The 17,260-nt window shown below is 42.1% G+C and overlaps 2 protein-coding genes and 1 long non-coding RNA gene across 7 annotated transcripts in view; 1 reads left to right on the top strand and 2 right to left on the bottom strand.

The window, feature by feature from the left end:
- DCP2 (decapping mRNA 2) overlaps positions 1-12,564 on the top strand; it is a 32,532-nt gene extending 19,968 nt beyond the window's left edge. The window contains exons 8-11 of one of the 3 annotated variants that reach the window (XM_081213822.1): positions 1,214-1,346; positions 1,637-1,738; positions 2,436-2,487; positions 7,459-12,564. In XM_081213822.1, coding sequence (XP_081069948.1) covers positions 1,214-1,346; positions 1,637-1,738; positions 2,436-2,487; positions 7,459-7,616 — 445 coding nt within the window. In that variant the 3' untranslated portion in view covers positions 7,617-12,564. Of the gene's footprint in view, positions 1-1,213; positions 1,347-1,636; positions 1,739-2,435; positions 2,488-6,975; positions 7,273-7,458 lie in introns of those variants that run through there. The other 2 variants (XM_081213824.1, XM_081213823.1) reach the window with 2 other exon arrangements.
- A 192-nt stretch (positions 12,565-12,756) lies between these two features.
- LOC308597831 lies at positions 12,757-14,493 on the bottom strand. The gene is made up of 2 exons (XR_014013165.1): positions 13,560-14,493; positions 12,757-13,495 (listed from the first exon to the last, which is right to left on the bottom strand). It is a non-coding gene; the product is annotated as an uncharacterized lncRNA (long non-coding RNA).
- A 1,539-nt stretch (positions 14,494-16,032) lies between these two features.
- MCC (MCC regulator of WNT signaling pathway) overlaps positions 16,033-17,260 on the bottom strand; it is a 201,949-nt gene continuing 200,721 nt past the window's right edge. For all 3 annotated transcript variants that reach the window (XM_081213590.1, XM_081213591.1, XM_081213592.1), the window contains one exon: positions 16,033-17,069. In XM_081213590.1, coding sequence (XP_081069716.1) covers positions 16,889-17,069 — 181 coding nt within the window. In that variant the 3' untranslated portion in view covers positions 16,033-16,888. The remainder of the gene's footprint in view (positions 17,070-17,260) is intronic.

Here is a 17,260-nt window from a genome sequence, read left to right as displayed (position 1 = left end):
GAATGGTTATAGCTTGTTGCTTGGCAAGACATCAGTGAAAGTCTTTGAAAGCAGCAAATTCTTGAGTTGCGTACCAATAATTAGGAGCAAATGAAAAGGTGTTTGGTAAACTGACATATGAAATGTAGCAGCCTTCAGAATTCTGAATCAAATGGCAGTCTACAAATCAAACAGGATCACAGGCAAGTTCACCTATAGTTCATTGCAAGTGCTGAATATGTATGAATGTGTAGTAGTTTAAAATACTGCCAGGTACTGCTGTATGCTTGTATCGTGGGTATTCAATAAATGCATTGAACTGCAGGAAAATGTTACTCAGTGATGTGGCATTTTGGTTCACCGGCCCTTTCTTTTCCCCTGGGACACAAATTTAACAAACAATGTTTACATGCAGGCTTTACAGTTCCATATTGGAAAGAGACCTCTGCAATAAATCTCATATTGTCTTTTCTTTAAACCACCACTTGGTTCCAGACACATGAGAATGGACACTTTTATATGGACAGTGGAGCAATGTGTCTGCCTCTGTGATACATGTGGATGTTTCTGTGATTTGCAGATGATGTGGCAAAATAATGTAATGCACATAATGGTAAAATTTCCACAAGCCTAACTTGATCACACCTTTGTAGAGATGAAAAGATTGTGGAATTGGCCACACATGCCCCAGGACCTGCTGGTGAAGGGCAGGTAATAAATTGAATAATATACTCTGCATCTCTCATTACTTGGTATGTACTGTAGTTGACAACTCTACTGGTCCACCATGTGTGTAGAATTGCAAGCATGTAAATGATCAGTGAACCCTTAGTTGCTCCAGTGCCATTGGCATCATTTGATGAGTGCTGCTCAATGAAATTTTCCTAGTGCAGTGGTGTGTTTTTTTCTGTTAATTGCTATCAAGGCAGGTGACCCCCCCCCCCCGCCCAGCACCATATTGTACCTTGTCACTATAAGCATTGCCAAGCAATGAATCTGAGTGGACTGAGAATCATGCATTTGTCAACAGCAATCGCCACTTTGCAGTGTCTTTGAAACAAGCAGTAATTCCCTAAAGAGGAAATCTATAACATACTGTCGCAATCGTTAATTGGCAAATATAGTCTCATGTAGGGAATACCTAAGCAGTTCGAGTTAAAGCTGTTGTGATCATAATCTGCTGTTGATCTTTTCTAAACAAGCCCCCTGCTCCCCCCTTTTTTTGATGGATTAGATCCAAACTCCATTATAGCCAGCCAGTGGTTACAGATGGTCCTTCAGGAGACCAGTGGACGAAACAAAGGCAGTTGCAGCAACAGAAGCCATATAACAATCATTTTGAGACGTCTGATGCGTTAAAACTAAAGGTGAGTTTCTTTTTAATACATTTTTGTGCTAGCTCAAATTCTGTGAAACTTTGTTTTCTGTGTACATGAGGCATTTTAACTTTCAAACTTCACAAGCTTGTGTCTTAAGGGAATAAGACTGTATATATTACGGTAATTGGAGAATTACTAAGCATATGCACAGTACTTTAATCATCTGCAATATAGTTATCAAATTCCATTCAGTTTAATATATGCATAAGCATACAGGATGTGGCCATGGATTTTTAACTTCAGTTCCTTTTTTTTTCTTTGTGTGGTGCTTTGCTCAGAACCCACGTAGCAATGGTAGAAAGCAATACCAAGACACTCCCAATCAAAAGAAGAAAACTAACGGAGTGCAAAGTCAGCCAGCTAAACAGAACCAAACTTTGGTAAGTTGTTTAATGGTAAATAAGTGTAAAGAACATTGAATGGTCAGCAGTGCTGTAGAATCACAGAGGGTAGCAAGAAGATTGCAGTGATAGTTGGAGCTGCAGGTGCCCTCACAGTGCCCTCGTGCTGAGACAGGCTGTGGACAGATAAAATGTTGGCTTGGACACTGTCAGCTTCTGGGCTTTTGCTGCTCTTGAGACCTGTCCCAGATTTTGGCTGGGTTTAAAAAGGAAGTGGGGAAGGGTCCTCTCGTAACTTTATTTGGATTTGCCCAGAAGTAGTTGAGAAGAATCTGTTGTGCTTCCTATTGGTAAACTGCCACTCAAAAGTAATCCTGGGGAGGATAGCAAAAGTAGTAACGGATTCATGTGGGGCTCAGTTAGCTAGAAAAGAATGCAAAGTAAAGGGGTTAGAGCTTGCAGTATGAGTTGCCACAGGACATACATATGCTTTCAGATTTCTGTATGTGGTGAAAGACCATTGGGTTGTGGTAACCTTCCATGAAGTTAGTTTGGCCTGCAAAAGAGATTCTTCTTTGTAGCTTTCAAGGTATAGCAACCTAATTCTGCATTTTTTAAATATATCTACGTGGTAAGAGGCATCTCTTCTGCACTCTTCATCCATTGCCAGATACATTTAAAACAAAACTCAAAACTAATACAAAACCCAAACTCATACAGTTATCTTCTTAACCAGAAATGTGAAAAGAAGTTACACCCCAGGAGACTTCAAGATAATTTTGAAACAGGTAAGTATGCGTATGCTACATTCTGAAGTTAGCACTTTTGCTGGTTATTTTTCACTGTGCATTGTATCTTAAGCAACACATGACACCCTGGTTCAGATGTAAGGCTCTCAAGCCACTTAACCATGGTATATAGAACCAGGCACTAGCCATGAGTGCAGCTGTGCTTGCTAACCAGGATACAATACATGCTGGTTTCATATCTTAGTTGGCAACTAGGGAACTCCCCCCCCCCCACCAAGAACTGCATTTCCTTTGGGGTCATGTTTTAAGGGATGGTTGCTGGTAGTGGACCTAGCCAGAGTCACCCACCTTTGTAGTGGTGATCTTGAGAGTCTCTTCACCAACCCACTCTCACTCATACACACATACAGCCAGTCCTCCCTCTCACGCATACACCCACCCATCCACAAACACTTCCCTAGTGTTAATTATTAACTGGGGGGTAGGACACTCTCCCCCACCCTTTATACCGTCTACACATTTTCTCCACTTCATTATGATAAATCTTAACCCTTTGTTAGGTTTTAGTTTTAAATGTTTTAATTGCTTTAATTTGCAGCACCTTAAATGGGGGTTGTTGTTTTTTATAATATTATATTATATTATTTCATTATCTGCTGCAAATGTTAAAGATGTTTTTATATATTTTAAGGTGTTTTAAAGGTGCTTTTATTGTTTACTTTGTTGTACCACCGTGAATGGTGGTTTTTATTTATGTATTTTTGTTTGTTCCATTTTGTTTTTTTGGGGGGGGGGTTGGACACTGAGTGGGGCGGGGATTGGTTTTGTTTGGGTATAATTGTTTTGGTTGTTTTGTTTTCTATTTGTAAATGGAGGTTAGTATGAGGCTTGGGATTGCGACCGTGGAGGGGCGAGGGAGGTATGGCGGTGGGGGCAGATGTTATAGGCGAAGGGGATCGAGATATGGATATGCTCGTACCCCTTCCAATCTGCGCCCCATCCCGAGAGACGAGGGTAGGGTGAGCAAGGATTACTCACCTCCTTCACTGGTGTTGTGCAATGCCAGGTCTATAGGCAACAAAACTGCTACCCTGCGAGATTTCTTTATCTCGCAGGGAGTTGACCTGGCTTGTGTGACGGAGACCTGGGTGCGCGAAGGGGTAACTGTTACCTTACGAGAGATGGCGCCCCCGGGTTTCTCCGTCCTCCACCAGTCACGGACTGTGGGCCGGGGGGGAGGGGTGGCAGTATTAATCCGGGAAGATTGTTCTTTCAGGGCTCTACCATCGCCATCGATCCCCGGCATTGAATGTGTTGGCCTAGTGTGGGGCTCCGAGGAGAGCTTGGCTGTCTGGCTGGTGTACCGGCCACCTAGCGCACCAGCAGCCACCCTGTCAGGCCTGCTGGAGGCGGTGGCCGGCTGGGCCTTGGAGTTCCCTAACCTATTGGTATTGGGAGACTTCAACTTCCACGCTGATGCCACTCCCTCCTCACAGGCTCTGGACCTGGTGTCTTCCATGGCGACACTAGGGCTCTCCCAGTTTGTTTCGGGCCCCACACATCAAGCAGGCCACACGCTGGATTTGATCTTTGGCGCCGGTATAGATGTGATCATGTCTCCTTCGATGAAGGTGCCATGGTCTGATCACTACGCTCTGAAAGCCAGGATTGACTTTCCACCCCCATCCTGCTTAGGTGGCGAGCCGATTTGGGCTCGCCCGCGGAGGCTGATGGACCCGGATAGATTCCGTCAAGCCTTGCGGGACCATGCTCCCCCTGGCGACTCATTGACTGAGCTTGTTGAGGGCTGGAATACCCAGCTCCTGGCAGCCATCGATGAGATCGCACCTAAGCGCCCTCTGCGACCCCGCAGAAACCGGGCTCCCTGGTTTACCGAGGAGCTTCGGAAAATGAAGCGGGACCTCAGACGGCTAGAGCGAGTATGGCGGGGTGCCCGTGACGGAGCCTCAAGAACATCTTATAGGGTTTTTATGAAAACCTATGAGATGGCAGTGAAGGCTGCTAAGAAGTCTTACTTCTCGGCCTCCATTGCATCCGCTAGCTCTCGCCCGGCGCAATTATTTAGTATAATTCGGTCTTTAACGTCCCTTGAAGGACAGCCAAATTTAAATAACAATCTGACACACAGCTGTGAGGCATTTGCGAGCTTTTTTGCGGAGAAGGTCCTGTTGCTCCGCCATGACCTCCCTGCCAATTTGGATACAATAAAGGAACTGGAGGCCCCTCGACTGTCCTCGGGTCCAGTATTGGACCACTTTGACCGGATATCTCCAGCCGATGTGGACAGATTCCTCCAAGCTGGAAAGCCCACCACCTGTCCTCTTGACCCGTGCCCGTCATGGCTGATTAGAGCGTGTCCAGACGAGGTGCGGGGCCCCCTGGGGGATATCATCAATTTGTCCCTTGGCACCGGGATATTCCCAGGGGAACTGAAGGAGGCGGTGGTGCGTCCGCTCTTAAAGAAAACATCATTAGATCCCTCAGATCTATCCAATTACCGCCCGGTCTCGAATCTTCCATTCCTGGGTAAGGTGATTGAGAGAGCGGTTGCTGAACAGCTTGGTAGGTTTCTGGATGAAACATCTGCTCTGGACCCATTCCAGTCCGGCTTCCGCGCTGGTCATGGGACCGAGACGGCTCTGGTCGCCCTAACAGATGATCTCCGCAGACAGCTGGATCGAGGCGGGTCGGGGCTGCTGATTCTTCTAGATCTGTCAGCAGCCTTTGACATGGTCGATCACGAACTCCTGGACCACCGCCTTGCCGACGTGGGGATCCAGGGCACAGTCCTTCAATGGCTGCGCTCGTTTCTCTCTGGTCGGGGACAGAGGGTGGCGCTTGGGGGGGAATTGTCATCACGCCACTCCTTGGTGTGTGGAGTGCCTCAGGGTGCAATTCTCTCCCCGATGCTTTTTAACATCTTTATGCGCCCCCTCGCCCAGCTTGTCCGGAGTTTTGGGCTGGGTTGCCATCAGTATGCTGATGACACCCAACTCTATCTGTTGATGGATGGCCATCCTGACTCGGCCCCAGACACACTGACCAGATGTCTGGAAGCTGTGGCTGGATGGTTGCGTGGGAGCCGGTTGAAGTTAAATCCTTCGAAGACAGAGGTCCTCTGGCTGGGGCGGGACGATATGGGATCGAGGGGGCAACTCCCATCTCTTGCGGGGGTGCAATTAGTGCCAGCACCGTCCGTTAAGAGTTTGGGTGTAATCTTCGATACCTCCCTCTCTATGGAGTCGCAGATTACAGCTATAACAAAGGCGGCATTTTTTCATCTCCGCCAAGCTAAGCAGTTGGCCCCTTATCTCTCTCGTCCTGACCTAGCCACTGTGATCCATGCGACGGTCACCTCCAGACTGGATTATTGTAACTCGCTCTACGTGGGGCTGCCCTTGAGACTGACCCAGAAACTCCAGCGGGTGCAGAATGCCGCGGCGAGACTCCTTATGGGGTCTTCGCTGCGAGAGCACATTCATCCGGTATTATACCAGCTGCACTGGCTCCCGGTGGAGTACAGGATCAGGTTTAAGGTGCTGGTTTTAACCTTTAAAGCCCTATACGGCCTAGGACCCTCGTACCTACGGGACCGCCTCTCCTGGTATGCCCCACAGAGAAACCTACGGTCTGCAAATAATAACATCCTCAAGGTCCCAGGCCTCAGAGAGGTTAGGCTGGCCTCAACTAGAGCCAGGGCCTTCTCGGCTGCAGCTCCAAACTGGTGGAATGCTCTGTCAAAAGAGACTAGGGCCCTGCGGGACCTGACATCTTTCCGCAGGGCCTGCAAGACAGAGTTGTTCCGCCAGGCCTTTGGTCAGGGCGCAGCCTGACTCCCTCCTCTGGCAACCTGCACATAATTCTACTTAATTGGTTGCCATCAATTTGATTTAATTAATTTTTATAATGAAATATTTTTAGATTGTGTGATTATTTGATTGATTATTTTATTGTTGTTAGCCGCCCTGAGCCCGGCTTTGGCTGGGGAGGGCGGGATATAAATAAAATTTATTATTATTATTATTATTATTTGTGGGGGAAGGGGGGGATTCTCATGCAGCTGCCAAGGGAAGATCTAACCCTTCCCATGTACTGCAATTCCAGTGAACCCCCGCACCACAAATGTGGCAATTATTATTATTTATTTATTTAAAAGCCTCCCATTTTACCTATAACACTGAAGCCCTACACCGCAAACCGCAGAAAAAATAGTACCTCCTGATTCTTTGTAGGTACTGGGCCTTTTGTCCTATAAAACTACTGAAGTAAAAACCACACGTCTTAATTCATAGCTTGGGTGTGGGAGATTTTGGTAGTGGAGACCAATTGTATGTGAACTACTGTTGTTCAGAAAGTCACATGTTGAACCTTGACCCATGATCACATCCTGATTCAGTTGATATGCCGTATTCAAGAGTCACTTGTGTAACCAGAGTGTTCTACAAATGTCTGTGTGTTGAAGGAAGATATATATGTTACTGATTTTTTTCTACATCTATTTGACAGTCTTTGGCTAAAAGGCGGTACAGTGGTACCTCGGGTTAAGTACTTAATTCGTTCCGGAGGTCCGTTCTTAACCTGAAACTGTTCTTAACCTGAAACACTACTTTAGCTAATGGGGCCTCCTGCTGCTGCTGCGCCGCCAGAGCATGATTTTTGTTCTCATCCTGAAGCAAAGTTCTTAACCTGAAGCACTATTTCTGGGTTAGCGGAGTCTGTGACCTGAAGCGTATGTAACCTGAAGTGTATGTAACCCGAGGTACCGCTGTATATAAATGCTATAAATAAATCACTTCAAATGTAGATTGTTCCAAGTGTTCTTTCCTGCAAACCTGTTTTAACTTAACAGTTTTTAATGAATAAGTGGCCGAATAATTTGAAACTTTCTTTAGTAATCTGTATGCACTGTTCTTTTTTAATCTGAATAGTAAGGCTATTTCTGACACTTGCCGCTGCTAAATAATTTGTTTTATCTTTTTTTAAATCCAGAAGCAGCATATGACATGTGTTGTGTCAATGAAGACCAGCTCTTAGAACATGGACAATCAGGGTCATGCAATGGCCACTGCAAATTCACTTTCTCCTCACGAGCTTTTCTGAGCTTCAAGTTTGACCATGACGCTATCATGAAAAGTTTTGACCTTTGATGGTTGTTCATTTGCACAAGTCTGCCACAGACCTGGTGCAAAGTAGCTGAGCAGGTTTCTTAAATCCAGCCTTTACCCTTTCTCAGGTTTAAAAGCAATGCAGGGACCTAGTGATGGGCTGGAAGGCTTCTCATCGCAATATGGGAGTGACACCATTACAGTGTTGCACTTTAAATGCAGTATAGCTTTTACCTGCAGAGGGGAAAAAATGCTTTCCAGTGTTTCATTTGCTAGTTCCTAACTATGCATTAGAGGGCATTTTTTTTTTTTTTTTTTTTTGCTGTGTGTTTAGATTTCAGAGAAGTATTTTATTTAGCCCTAGTGCTATACTAACCTCTTAAGTGTTTAAATTTGCTCTGATGTACAATAATTATTTGGTTTCCAGTATGTCACAACAGGGTGGCAACTGGCCTGAAACTTCTGAGTACACACCTGTTTTGTATTCTGGATATAGTTAGACCTTTTATGACTTTGTATGCTAAAAGGCAAATTTCTCTTTTTGCTAGTTCAGGATCCTCCTCCCTCGGATCTTCTGGCTTTTGAAACCATTTGATTCTCTTTTGCACTGTACCAGGTTTTTTTTAAAGGCATGTTTTAAGGTGGTAATGGTATAATGAAAAGCTGAATTCTGCTCAGAGATTGTCTCCCCCCTCCTCTCCAGTTCCAGTAGGATTGGGTGGTGGTGGTCAGCTATGGTAAACCTGGTTTTCTTGGTCTGATTTTGCTGTTTCTGCCATTTTGGAATAACAGCAACTGGTTTGAATATGCAGCATGTTAAAATGTGGATTTTGGGGGGGATAATTTTACTGTATAGAATGTAAGCTAGCCTTTTTAAAGTACTGCAAGGAGAGAATTCAAAGCATGTTCAGGACAGCACATGATATTCAGCCTAATGAGTTTTGTTTTGTCATTGTACAGTTCTATTGTGTTATAATTTTGACCAATATCTTTTTGGTTCAACATTGAGTTTGGTGTCAACACAATAGTTGCAACAGTTTTAACGTTTTAACAATTTTAACAAGAATGCAGCAAGGAATGCAAGAGAAAGGCATTTAAGTTTTTATTTTAACAAAATGTACAGATTGCTTAATCTAAAAAAAATCTTGAATGGTTTACAAAACGACGTCCCATGATTGTTCTGAAGGCATGACTGTGAACATAACTTACCTACAGAGCTGCTGCTGAATTTCTCTCTTTATCTCCATATCCTGCCTTTACCTTGGCATTGTAGAACAGCTTGTAATAAGTGTTTGAGGTTTCAAAAACCAAACTTCTAGCCTACCTGGGTTAAAGTTTGGGAACTGAGTAAACCATTTATAATTTTGCATAGTGCCTCTTCTCTTGCAAAATCTGTATAATCTCCCTTGCTGAAGGACTGTCAAGGAAAGTATAAACTTTGTGAGTCTCCATTTTGCCTGGGAAAGAAACTCAAATTAACTTCCAAGTAAATCAGGTTTTATTTACAGACCATTTTAAATATTGCTGAGTGACAGATTTGCTGAGTAGTTACATGCCTGCCGCATCCATAATTTATTCAAATCAGCAAATTCACTGGATCTGCTAATCTGTTAAGACAGTTGAAAGGTTGGTGATGGAAGGAGACACAACTTTCCCCCTGTCCACCTCTATTTAGAGGGGAAAATTTTGGTCAGTATTTAGTGCAGTTTGACTTTTTATAGCAATAAAAGTGCCTAACTTGCTAACTTCTCGTTCATGGCAAATTGCATTTTCAGACTGCTTGTGCCAATCTTCTTCTGATATGTAGCTTGATTTTCCAGGAATATTACTCTTTATGCTGCTTCCTTTTTGGTACACCATGGAACTCTGGCACAGTTATGTGAATTTCAGATATGAAATGAATTCCCTCCTGACAAACGCTAAATCACTGTAGTTGCAGTGAGACAAAACATCTAAAGTGAAACAGCTTTGTGTTCAAGTGTTCAGAGTGTGTAAGTTCTGCCCTAACGTCTGGATAGACAAAGTGTAGCTCCCATTTTGCAATTCCTTAGCAAAGGCAGTGTCAGGCATCTTCATGGATAACTTCCCAGAAGCTATAAAAGACTAACTTGGGTTTGTTAAATCTAGCCTTAAAATGGGTTGCAAGTAAACATGGTAAATATGCAATAATTTTCACTTTTACAAGGTACCATGTTTCATAAAGTTGTGTTCCTTAATTTTATTATCATGTATTAAGAGTGTCTGAAAATAACTGTTTTATGGATTCCTGGGTGTCCTGCACTGTGAACATTTCAGGTTGTTTACTTTTCTTTTTTTGTATGGTAAGAGTTTTTTTGTTTTGCTTGGAAAGTGTTTAAATGAATCTTTTTATACGCGTGTACTCCAAAGTCCAGGCATATGGTTTACATAGATTTCTGTAAAACAATGAAGAAAAGGCGATTTGGGAAGTGTGAATTTTTGTTTCTCTGTGGGCATTTTAAAAGATGGGGGAATAAATGGATATGTGAATTGATTTGAGATAATCTTTACAGAAAGATCAAACTGCTTGAATGTTGACTGCTGATCTGATGTGCTTGAGGAGATGCAACAAACTCTTCTCTGTGCTGCACCTAATTGCATTACTCGTCTGATCCTTTTGAGGTCCAATTATTTCTGCTACAAAAGCAAAGGATGCTCAGCAGACAAAAGACTTTAAACAGGATCCTTGGGACTGCATACTGAGCTTTTGGAAAATGGTTTTGTATAAATTTATGTGTGTCTGTGAGTTGCTTAGTGAAGCTTTGATTTATAGCTACTCTGTTTTGTTTTTGGTGGCTCATGAAGTCTGTGGTTTCTGCTAGACTTGTGTGCTATTGAAAGCTTTGTATTCAGTATCTGAGCTTGAGAAAGCAGAATTGAGGAGAAAGGAGCAGTTTTCACATTTAGCTGCACTTCACTTTTCCAAGGGTTAAGGTAGCCTTTAAGCGCAAATATTTGTGTGCTAAGGTTAGCAGTTTGCTTTGCAGAATTGTAGTACTAAATACTGGTATACAGCTGTGGCAAAAATCCCTCTTGATTTTAGTTGAATTTTGGGGCTGTTTTGCATGGTTGGTTGCAGGAAAAGCACAGCAGAATTTTGCAGTGGCCCATACTAGTGCTGGAGATTTATGCAAGGGTCCTTAGAGCAGCTTCTGACATGAAGCTTGGTATTCGAAAGCTGGTGCCTCTCCCTGTTCCTTCCATTTCTGTCCCATCTGAAACGGAACTGCGAGTTGCAAATGTTCTGAGTCTGGCAGCTTGTGAGTTTTTCTTAGCCGGTCATGCAGAGGTTATGCATGTTCCTCTGCAGCCCAAGAAGTCTGAGCATAGCTGTTATGGTAGTTCCTAATAGTGAAACGTCCAATTCAGATGTTCTTGCTCACAGTTGTTCCTTACACTAGAGTGCTTACATGTGACAATAATTTACTGTGCACTGTGAAGGCATCCTTACAGGAAAGTTAGCTATTACTGAAATCTTGGTATACTCTTTAAACATATGTAGCTATATCTTTTTCACAAAGGGAAAGATAAATAGGCTTATACCTTACTTTTTGCAGTAAGCACTGACTGATGCAATATGGCTTGTATGCATATATATTCAGCATACATTTATGGTTGCTTTTATTTTTGATAAGAACAATGGAAAAAAATAAACTCTTTGATTTGTTATTGTCAGGATCACGAAAATCCTAATGTCCTGCCTGGTTTTGAACTCTTCAACCAGTTTTTAAAATATTTAATCTTTTTTGACAATGATCCAAGGAGCCACATGGCCCATTCTGTGCATTTGTGTATTTTAGTAGGCATGAAACTGATTTCTCCCCGTCCACTCCCCTTTTTTTTCGTTTAAGCAGTAGCATTTTATGGTATGTAACAAATAACTGCTTTTAAAATGGGAGAAGTGAAAAACAATCTTGTTGCGCTCTCCAAAAGCAGCTCTTTAGATTCTTGCTGCTGTGGTTTAAATAACATAATGAAACTTGTAACTGTGGTTTAAACTATTAGAACTGTGCTTGGAAATGATGTACAGGTTGCTGTTTGAAATGAGTTGACTGAATGGACCAATGTTATAAAAAAGTGACATTTAATTTGTGTCATTAATGAAGCATAGATCACATCAAGAAAGGAATGTACATTTTACAATATATTTCTACAACTAGAAATATTTTATTAAAGGATCAATGATGCTACCTTTCATAACGGCTGTAGCCACTGTATTCAACTACAGGCTTGTTCTTGCCCAAAATTGGTTATTCTTTCAAGCTGAACAATTTTAATGAAACTAAACGTTCTCTGAAATAAATTTTACTTTAACAGATTGAAAATGTGTGTTTAAACAGTAGGATTGTTCACTGCTTTGTGAAAAATGGCATTGCTACAGAAGGGTGTGCTTTTGATAGGAGGAGGTGTGCATTCGGCAATCACCTAATCTGACAACTTGTGTTATTTCAAAATACTTTAATGTACAGTGATTTGCAGCCTAGCTTTAAAGAAGAGATAGTAACAAGTCGTTCTTCATAACTTGTGAGAGGCGGAGAGCAGTGGGATAGGTATGTATTGCTTTATTTGTTATAGGCTAGGTAATATAGGTTACTTTTTCACTAAGTTAACATGGTTTGAGATTGCTCTATTAAAAAAGTACACTGTTAGGTGCTAAGTAAGTTAATGTGTTTATTTTTATGTTCATTGAGCAATTTGATTTTACTTATTACTGCTTTTATATTATAAAAATGCTTACTAGTAAGTTTTGGACTTCTGGATAACTTGTAAACTTGAAATGTGATTATTGTTCTGAACTGCAAAATACAGCTGGGTCATGCCTACAATACTGATGTATAAAACACTGCAACTGGTGTTGCCCCTAGGTATCAGTGTGTGAATTGTCAAGAGAAAGCATTTTTCTGAAAATTTGTGGAATTGCACTTGGAGCCCACAAAACATGAAAACAGAGCATAAAAGAATTGTCATGTGAGTTGTGTCATTCATCCATTTGCCATTAAAAGTTAGTTTTCATATAAATAAATGGAAAGCTGTTTATTGTGCAAGCAGTGAGAAGGGTTCACACAATGATTAAAATAAGAACCAGGAAAGCATTTTCCTGTCTAGAAGCAGTGACTCTATAACCTTTGATAAAAAAGAGAAAAGGCCATGGCAGAAGGCGTAATGATATTTGCATTAGAAATTTATTCAGAATATAAGAACATTTGTAAAAGTATTATAAATGCCTCTGTATAAATAAATGCAGTTTGTACAAGTCTATATCAAATAAAACAAAGTAGCTATTTTACAGCAGCTAAGGAACTAAAACTGTTGGGAAATCAATTAAAATTGTAGTTTTCCATGAAAAATGCAAATATAAACAGCAAAGCAATACTGACATTTAATGCAAAATTATATGTTCTTTGTAAGTAACTAACAGTACATTCAAGCTGGTGTAAAAAGTTTTTTTATGCCTTAACCGGAAAATAAAAGGTTTAGAACATGTTCCATGCAACATATGACAAACTCATCGACTTCTAGAAACCTGTTCTAATAATACAACTCAACATGTCACATTTAGACGAAAAGGACTGAATAATTGACTAGATTTGTCATTAAAACAATCACTTCCATGTAACAATGGAATGGATAGTTCTGGAAGTAACTATCCTGGAAGTTTTGTTTAGCATGACAATACACAGCACCCACACACGTCTGCCTGAGGTCTTGGGCACAGAGATGGTTTTTAAAACAGTTGCATAACTGAATTTTTGGTATTTCGTCTTGAGTGGCAGTAACAGATTTTTGCTTTCAACCTAAACACCTTGAACTGTATACTGGCAGTAGCCCATGTCTGCTTTTTTATCATTCTAGCTGCTGATTATGTTCCCTATGATGAAGTGACTGCTTGTTGAAGGAAGCATCTGATAGGCGGGAGAGCTACTTCCCACCACAGAAACATACCAAAGCTTAAATTTAATAGACCACCCCTCCTGTGGAAGGTTCATAACATACTCACAAAAATGTTGTTCGAGAACTCATAAATTGCTGTTCCACACAAGTGTTTTAAAGTAACATTATTGCAATGTTGTACTAAAAAATAATGGATCTGTATTTTCCTGCCAATAACCTCTAACTTAAGTGTTTTGGTGGTGGGTGGGGCGGTTTCCCACCACTTTGCCCCAACCAAGTACAGTTGTAGCTTGGTTTTCAAACAGAATCTGTTTCGGAAGTTTGTTGAGCTTCCTGCACTCAATCGGAAGCTGCATCGGATGCTCGGCTTCCAAAAAAAATTCACAAACCAGAACACTCACTTCCGGGTTTGCGGCGTTCGAGAACCAAGGTATGACTGTAATGAATTTTGATAACGCAGACAGTTCTGGTTATTGAAACACAGCTACACTCCCTTCCTGGAAGTGAAATTGGTGAGTACAGCACACATGCATGAATGCAGTCAATCCTGCAGGAAGGATAGATACGGTTTATCACAGGTATTAGTTAGATGAGAAGGTTATTAGCTGCCCGTTTGCACCAGAAATCAAGAATTAAAACTTTTAAGGTAGTGGGAAGGTATCTTACCTAATAACCGTGGCTCAAGCTCTGGGCATTTAACGTATAAAACCAGAGTTGGGGCAGCAGTCTTAGTCCAATAAACAATTGGTACATAGCACATTGGGGACAGATGCTTTACTTTAAAGCTGGAACTTGTAAAATAGGAAAGTAGTCTTATGAGAACATGCCCCAATGAATTGGACAAAGCTAAGAAAATCTTAAAGGATGGGACAGAAGGGAGTCTCGGTGCTCTTTTATATGTGCTCAAAGTCCTTGAAAAATCCATCAGGATTGATAGCAAAGCAGTGCCTCTAATATAATATAAAACAAGCATCATTCAGGACCGCAGAGGAATGTATACATTCTATAAATACCTCATGTATCTTCCAGGAGGCATTCAGGTCAGCTGAGCTGACCCCCCCCCCCCCAATGAACCGCATAGCTTCTTTAATCAGAAAGGCTGGTTCTGTAAGATGCTTGAGCACTGAACACAGCAAACCTGGTTAGTGGGAGAGTTTAAAGAAGGTGCCCCATACTGTGTAGATGGTGGACCGAAAAAGTTTTGGGCTTCTTTGCAGATGATTATTTCTTGATAGTCTGAAGACCTGAACTGAAATCCACCCAGATTCTATTGCTCCTGCACCATCAACTCATTTAACAGAGCTTATTCACAGAAGCTGTGGCCTGCATCTTCTTCAAGACAATACAGGTCACAGCTACCAACTAGCCTTGAAGATGTCACTGCTTATCTTTTAAACATGCTAAGGTGAAGGAGTTGCTCCTGGGCCAGAAGGTCCAGTTTGGGTAGCAGTGGCCATAGCTGGAAGGTCTTTCCCCCCGGAGTTGGACAACCAAGGCCTCCTTGGACTGGAATTAAGTGTTATACCTTGTCCTCTCCAAATCGATGGCATTAATTCATTTGGAGAAACATTAACATAGTCTGCTTGTAAACTGAATTTTGCTTAAGAAAGCCAATTAGGATGAAGGGCAAAAGATGGCCAGAATTGTCCGCCTGCTATACAGCTTGCCAAATGGATAGATGTGCTATATCGGAAAACAACAATGCAGCAGAAAGACAGAGAACAAATCAGGTATAAATGAGAGTTAAACATGCATTACTTAACATTAATTTTCACATATTTGCCCTCTTCCTGAATGCTAAACCTTAAAAATATGGACAGACAAAACACCCCGTAGAGCAGAAGTGGCCAAAATTCACCCTCCAGCTGTTTTTGAACTACAATTCTCATCATCCCTGGCCACTGGTCCTGTTAGCCTCGGATGATGGGAGCTGTAGTCCAAAAACAGCTGGAGGGCCAAGTTTGGCCACCACTGCTGTTCACCTCTTTAGTTTGAACAGGTAAAATACCACAACACAGAAGAGAGACTGCAGCAGAAATCCCAAAACCCGTCCAGAAAAGCACATATGATCAGCTACAGTGAAATTATGTGGAAGAACCTGGGACCGTTGGCTGCTTAGAGAATCAGTTCAAGGGGGGGGGGGGAGAGTATAAAAGAGCAAGGCACCATAGAGTTGCTTGCGCCACGACTGAGACACTCCTCATTCCCAGAATGTTTGCCTAGACTCCCTCTTCCTGCCACCAATTAGTTATTGCTGCGTTTATGTCTAGAGAAGAACAGAGGCTAGAATATTAAAGATAGCTTTAAAAGCTATTACAAAGAACTGACTAAGGCAACCTGCTGCACTCCCACTGATAACGATGGGTTTTACAGGGCTGAACTAGCATCATCATAACACGTTTGCAAGTGACTTCATCCAGCTTTTCAGGGAGCACCACCCTACATTCATTTGATTAGGCACATTCCTTACAACCTAAACCACGTTCAGCCTCGGAACTTGATGATTTGATTATTCTGACACTATACAGCGATTGCATCTACTCCCATTGGGGGGGGGATGTACAATTTTGTACCACCTCTACCTGGATCGGAAAAACAGTTGGATTGCCTGCTTTGATTCTGCTGGTATGTGAAGAGAGGTTGAAACGGCATAGCACCCTCCTGTTAGATGGAGGGTGTCAGGCACTGGGTCAGGATATTCAAAGCTCCTTTGAATTGCCTCTTCCTTTTGAAATACTACTCCCCTTTTAAAATCTCACTTGGCAGCACTAGCTGCAACGCATGCAGAGCTGGTTGGCTCCAGTCTCCTGGAGAGGAATGAGTCAATTCCTTAGATGTGTCTTGCAGGGCTATGGTAATGCTTGCTTGGGCTGAATCTGTGGCCAGAGGCCACCTACAAATAAATGTCTGGTTCTTCCCTTAGTTAAGTGTCTGAGCATTTTTCTGGAGAAAAGGAGCTAGAGGGGATGGGATAGAGAATTGCTACCCATTCAAATGAAAGCTGCCTGTCCCATGGCCTTTAAACATCCCCCCAAAAAAAATTCAGGGGACTCAAACGAATGTTCTTGATGCATAAGAACAGTAGAGTGTTCGTGACCATAACAATTTGGAGGAAGAAAAAGGGAAATTTTGTGAATAAAAAAATTACATAGAACCTTGATAAACGGATACATTAACCATCAGGCACTGTCTGATATGCAGAGCCATCCAAAGCCTCACTTAAACTTTTGGCTCCTCCAGATGGCTATATATTGCCAAAGCCATAACTCCTCTTTTTGAGGCACTGACCACCACCTTTCCCAGATCTGCCTGTGTGTTCACCACCTATATGAGTCTTTCCAGGAGACAAATATGCAACGCACATGGATTCTTTTCAAAATTAAAATAAAAACCTTCCCCTCTACTTAAAGTGACGTTTCATTGGTGTGGGGCCTCGAGTTCTCCTCTTCCAGCAAGGCAATTCTTTGTTTGAGCATTCTCACTTGGGTCTCGTGCCTTTCAACCATCGCCATCATTTGGGATTCCAGTTTCTTCAGCTTGTTTTGATGCTTCTTCTTTGCTTTCTCATAGGCAGCCACAAGGTTGCTGTTTTAAAAGAAGCATCCACAGGTCATTCTGGGGTCTTTCATGTGAGAATCTCAAATCCGCATCTGAGATACAGATATCTTATTTTCTGGATAGCATCTTCCAACCCCAGTTGCCCATGCAACTTTTATTAAGTGGGCAGACAATTTTACAGTTTTCATTGCTTCTGGGGGCATAGATGCAAAGCTGTA

Source organism: Podarcis bocagei (genome assembly GCF_964188305.1).
Source record: "Podarcis bocagei genome assembly, chromosome: 11".
Lineage (NCBI taxonomy): Eukaryota > Metazoa > Chordata > Lepidosauria > Squamata > Lacertidae > Podarcis > Podarcis bocagei.
Note: the sequence above shows the minus strand (reverse complement) of the source record. Positions and strands in the feature narration are given on the sequence as shown.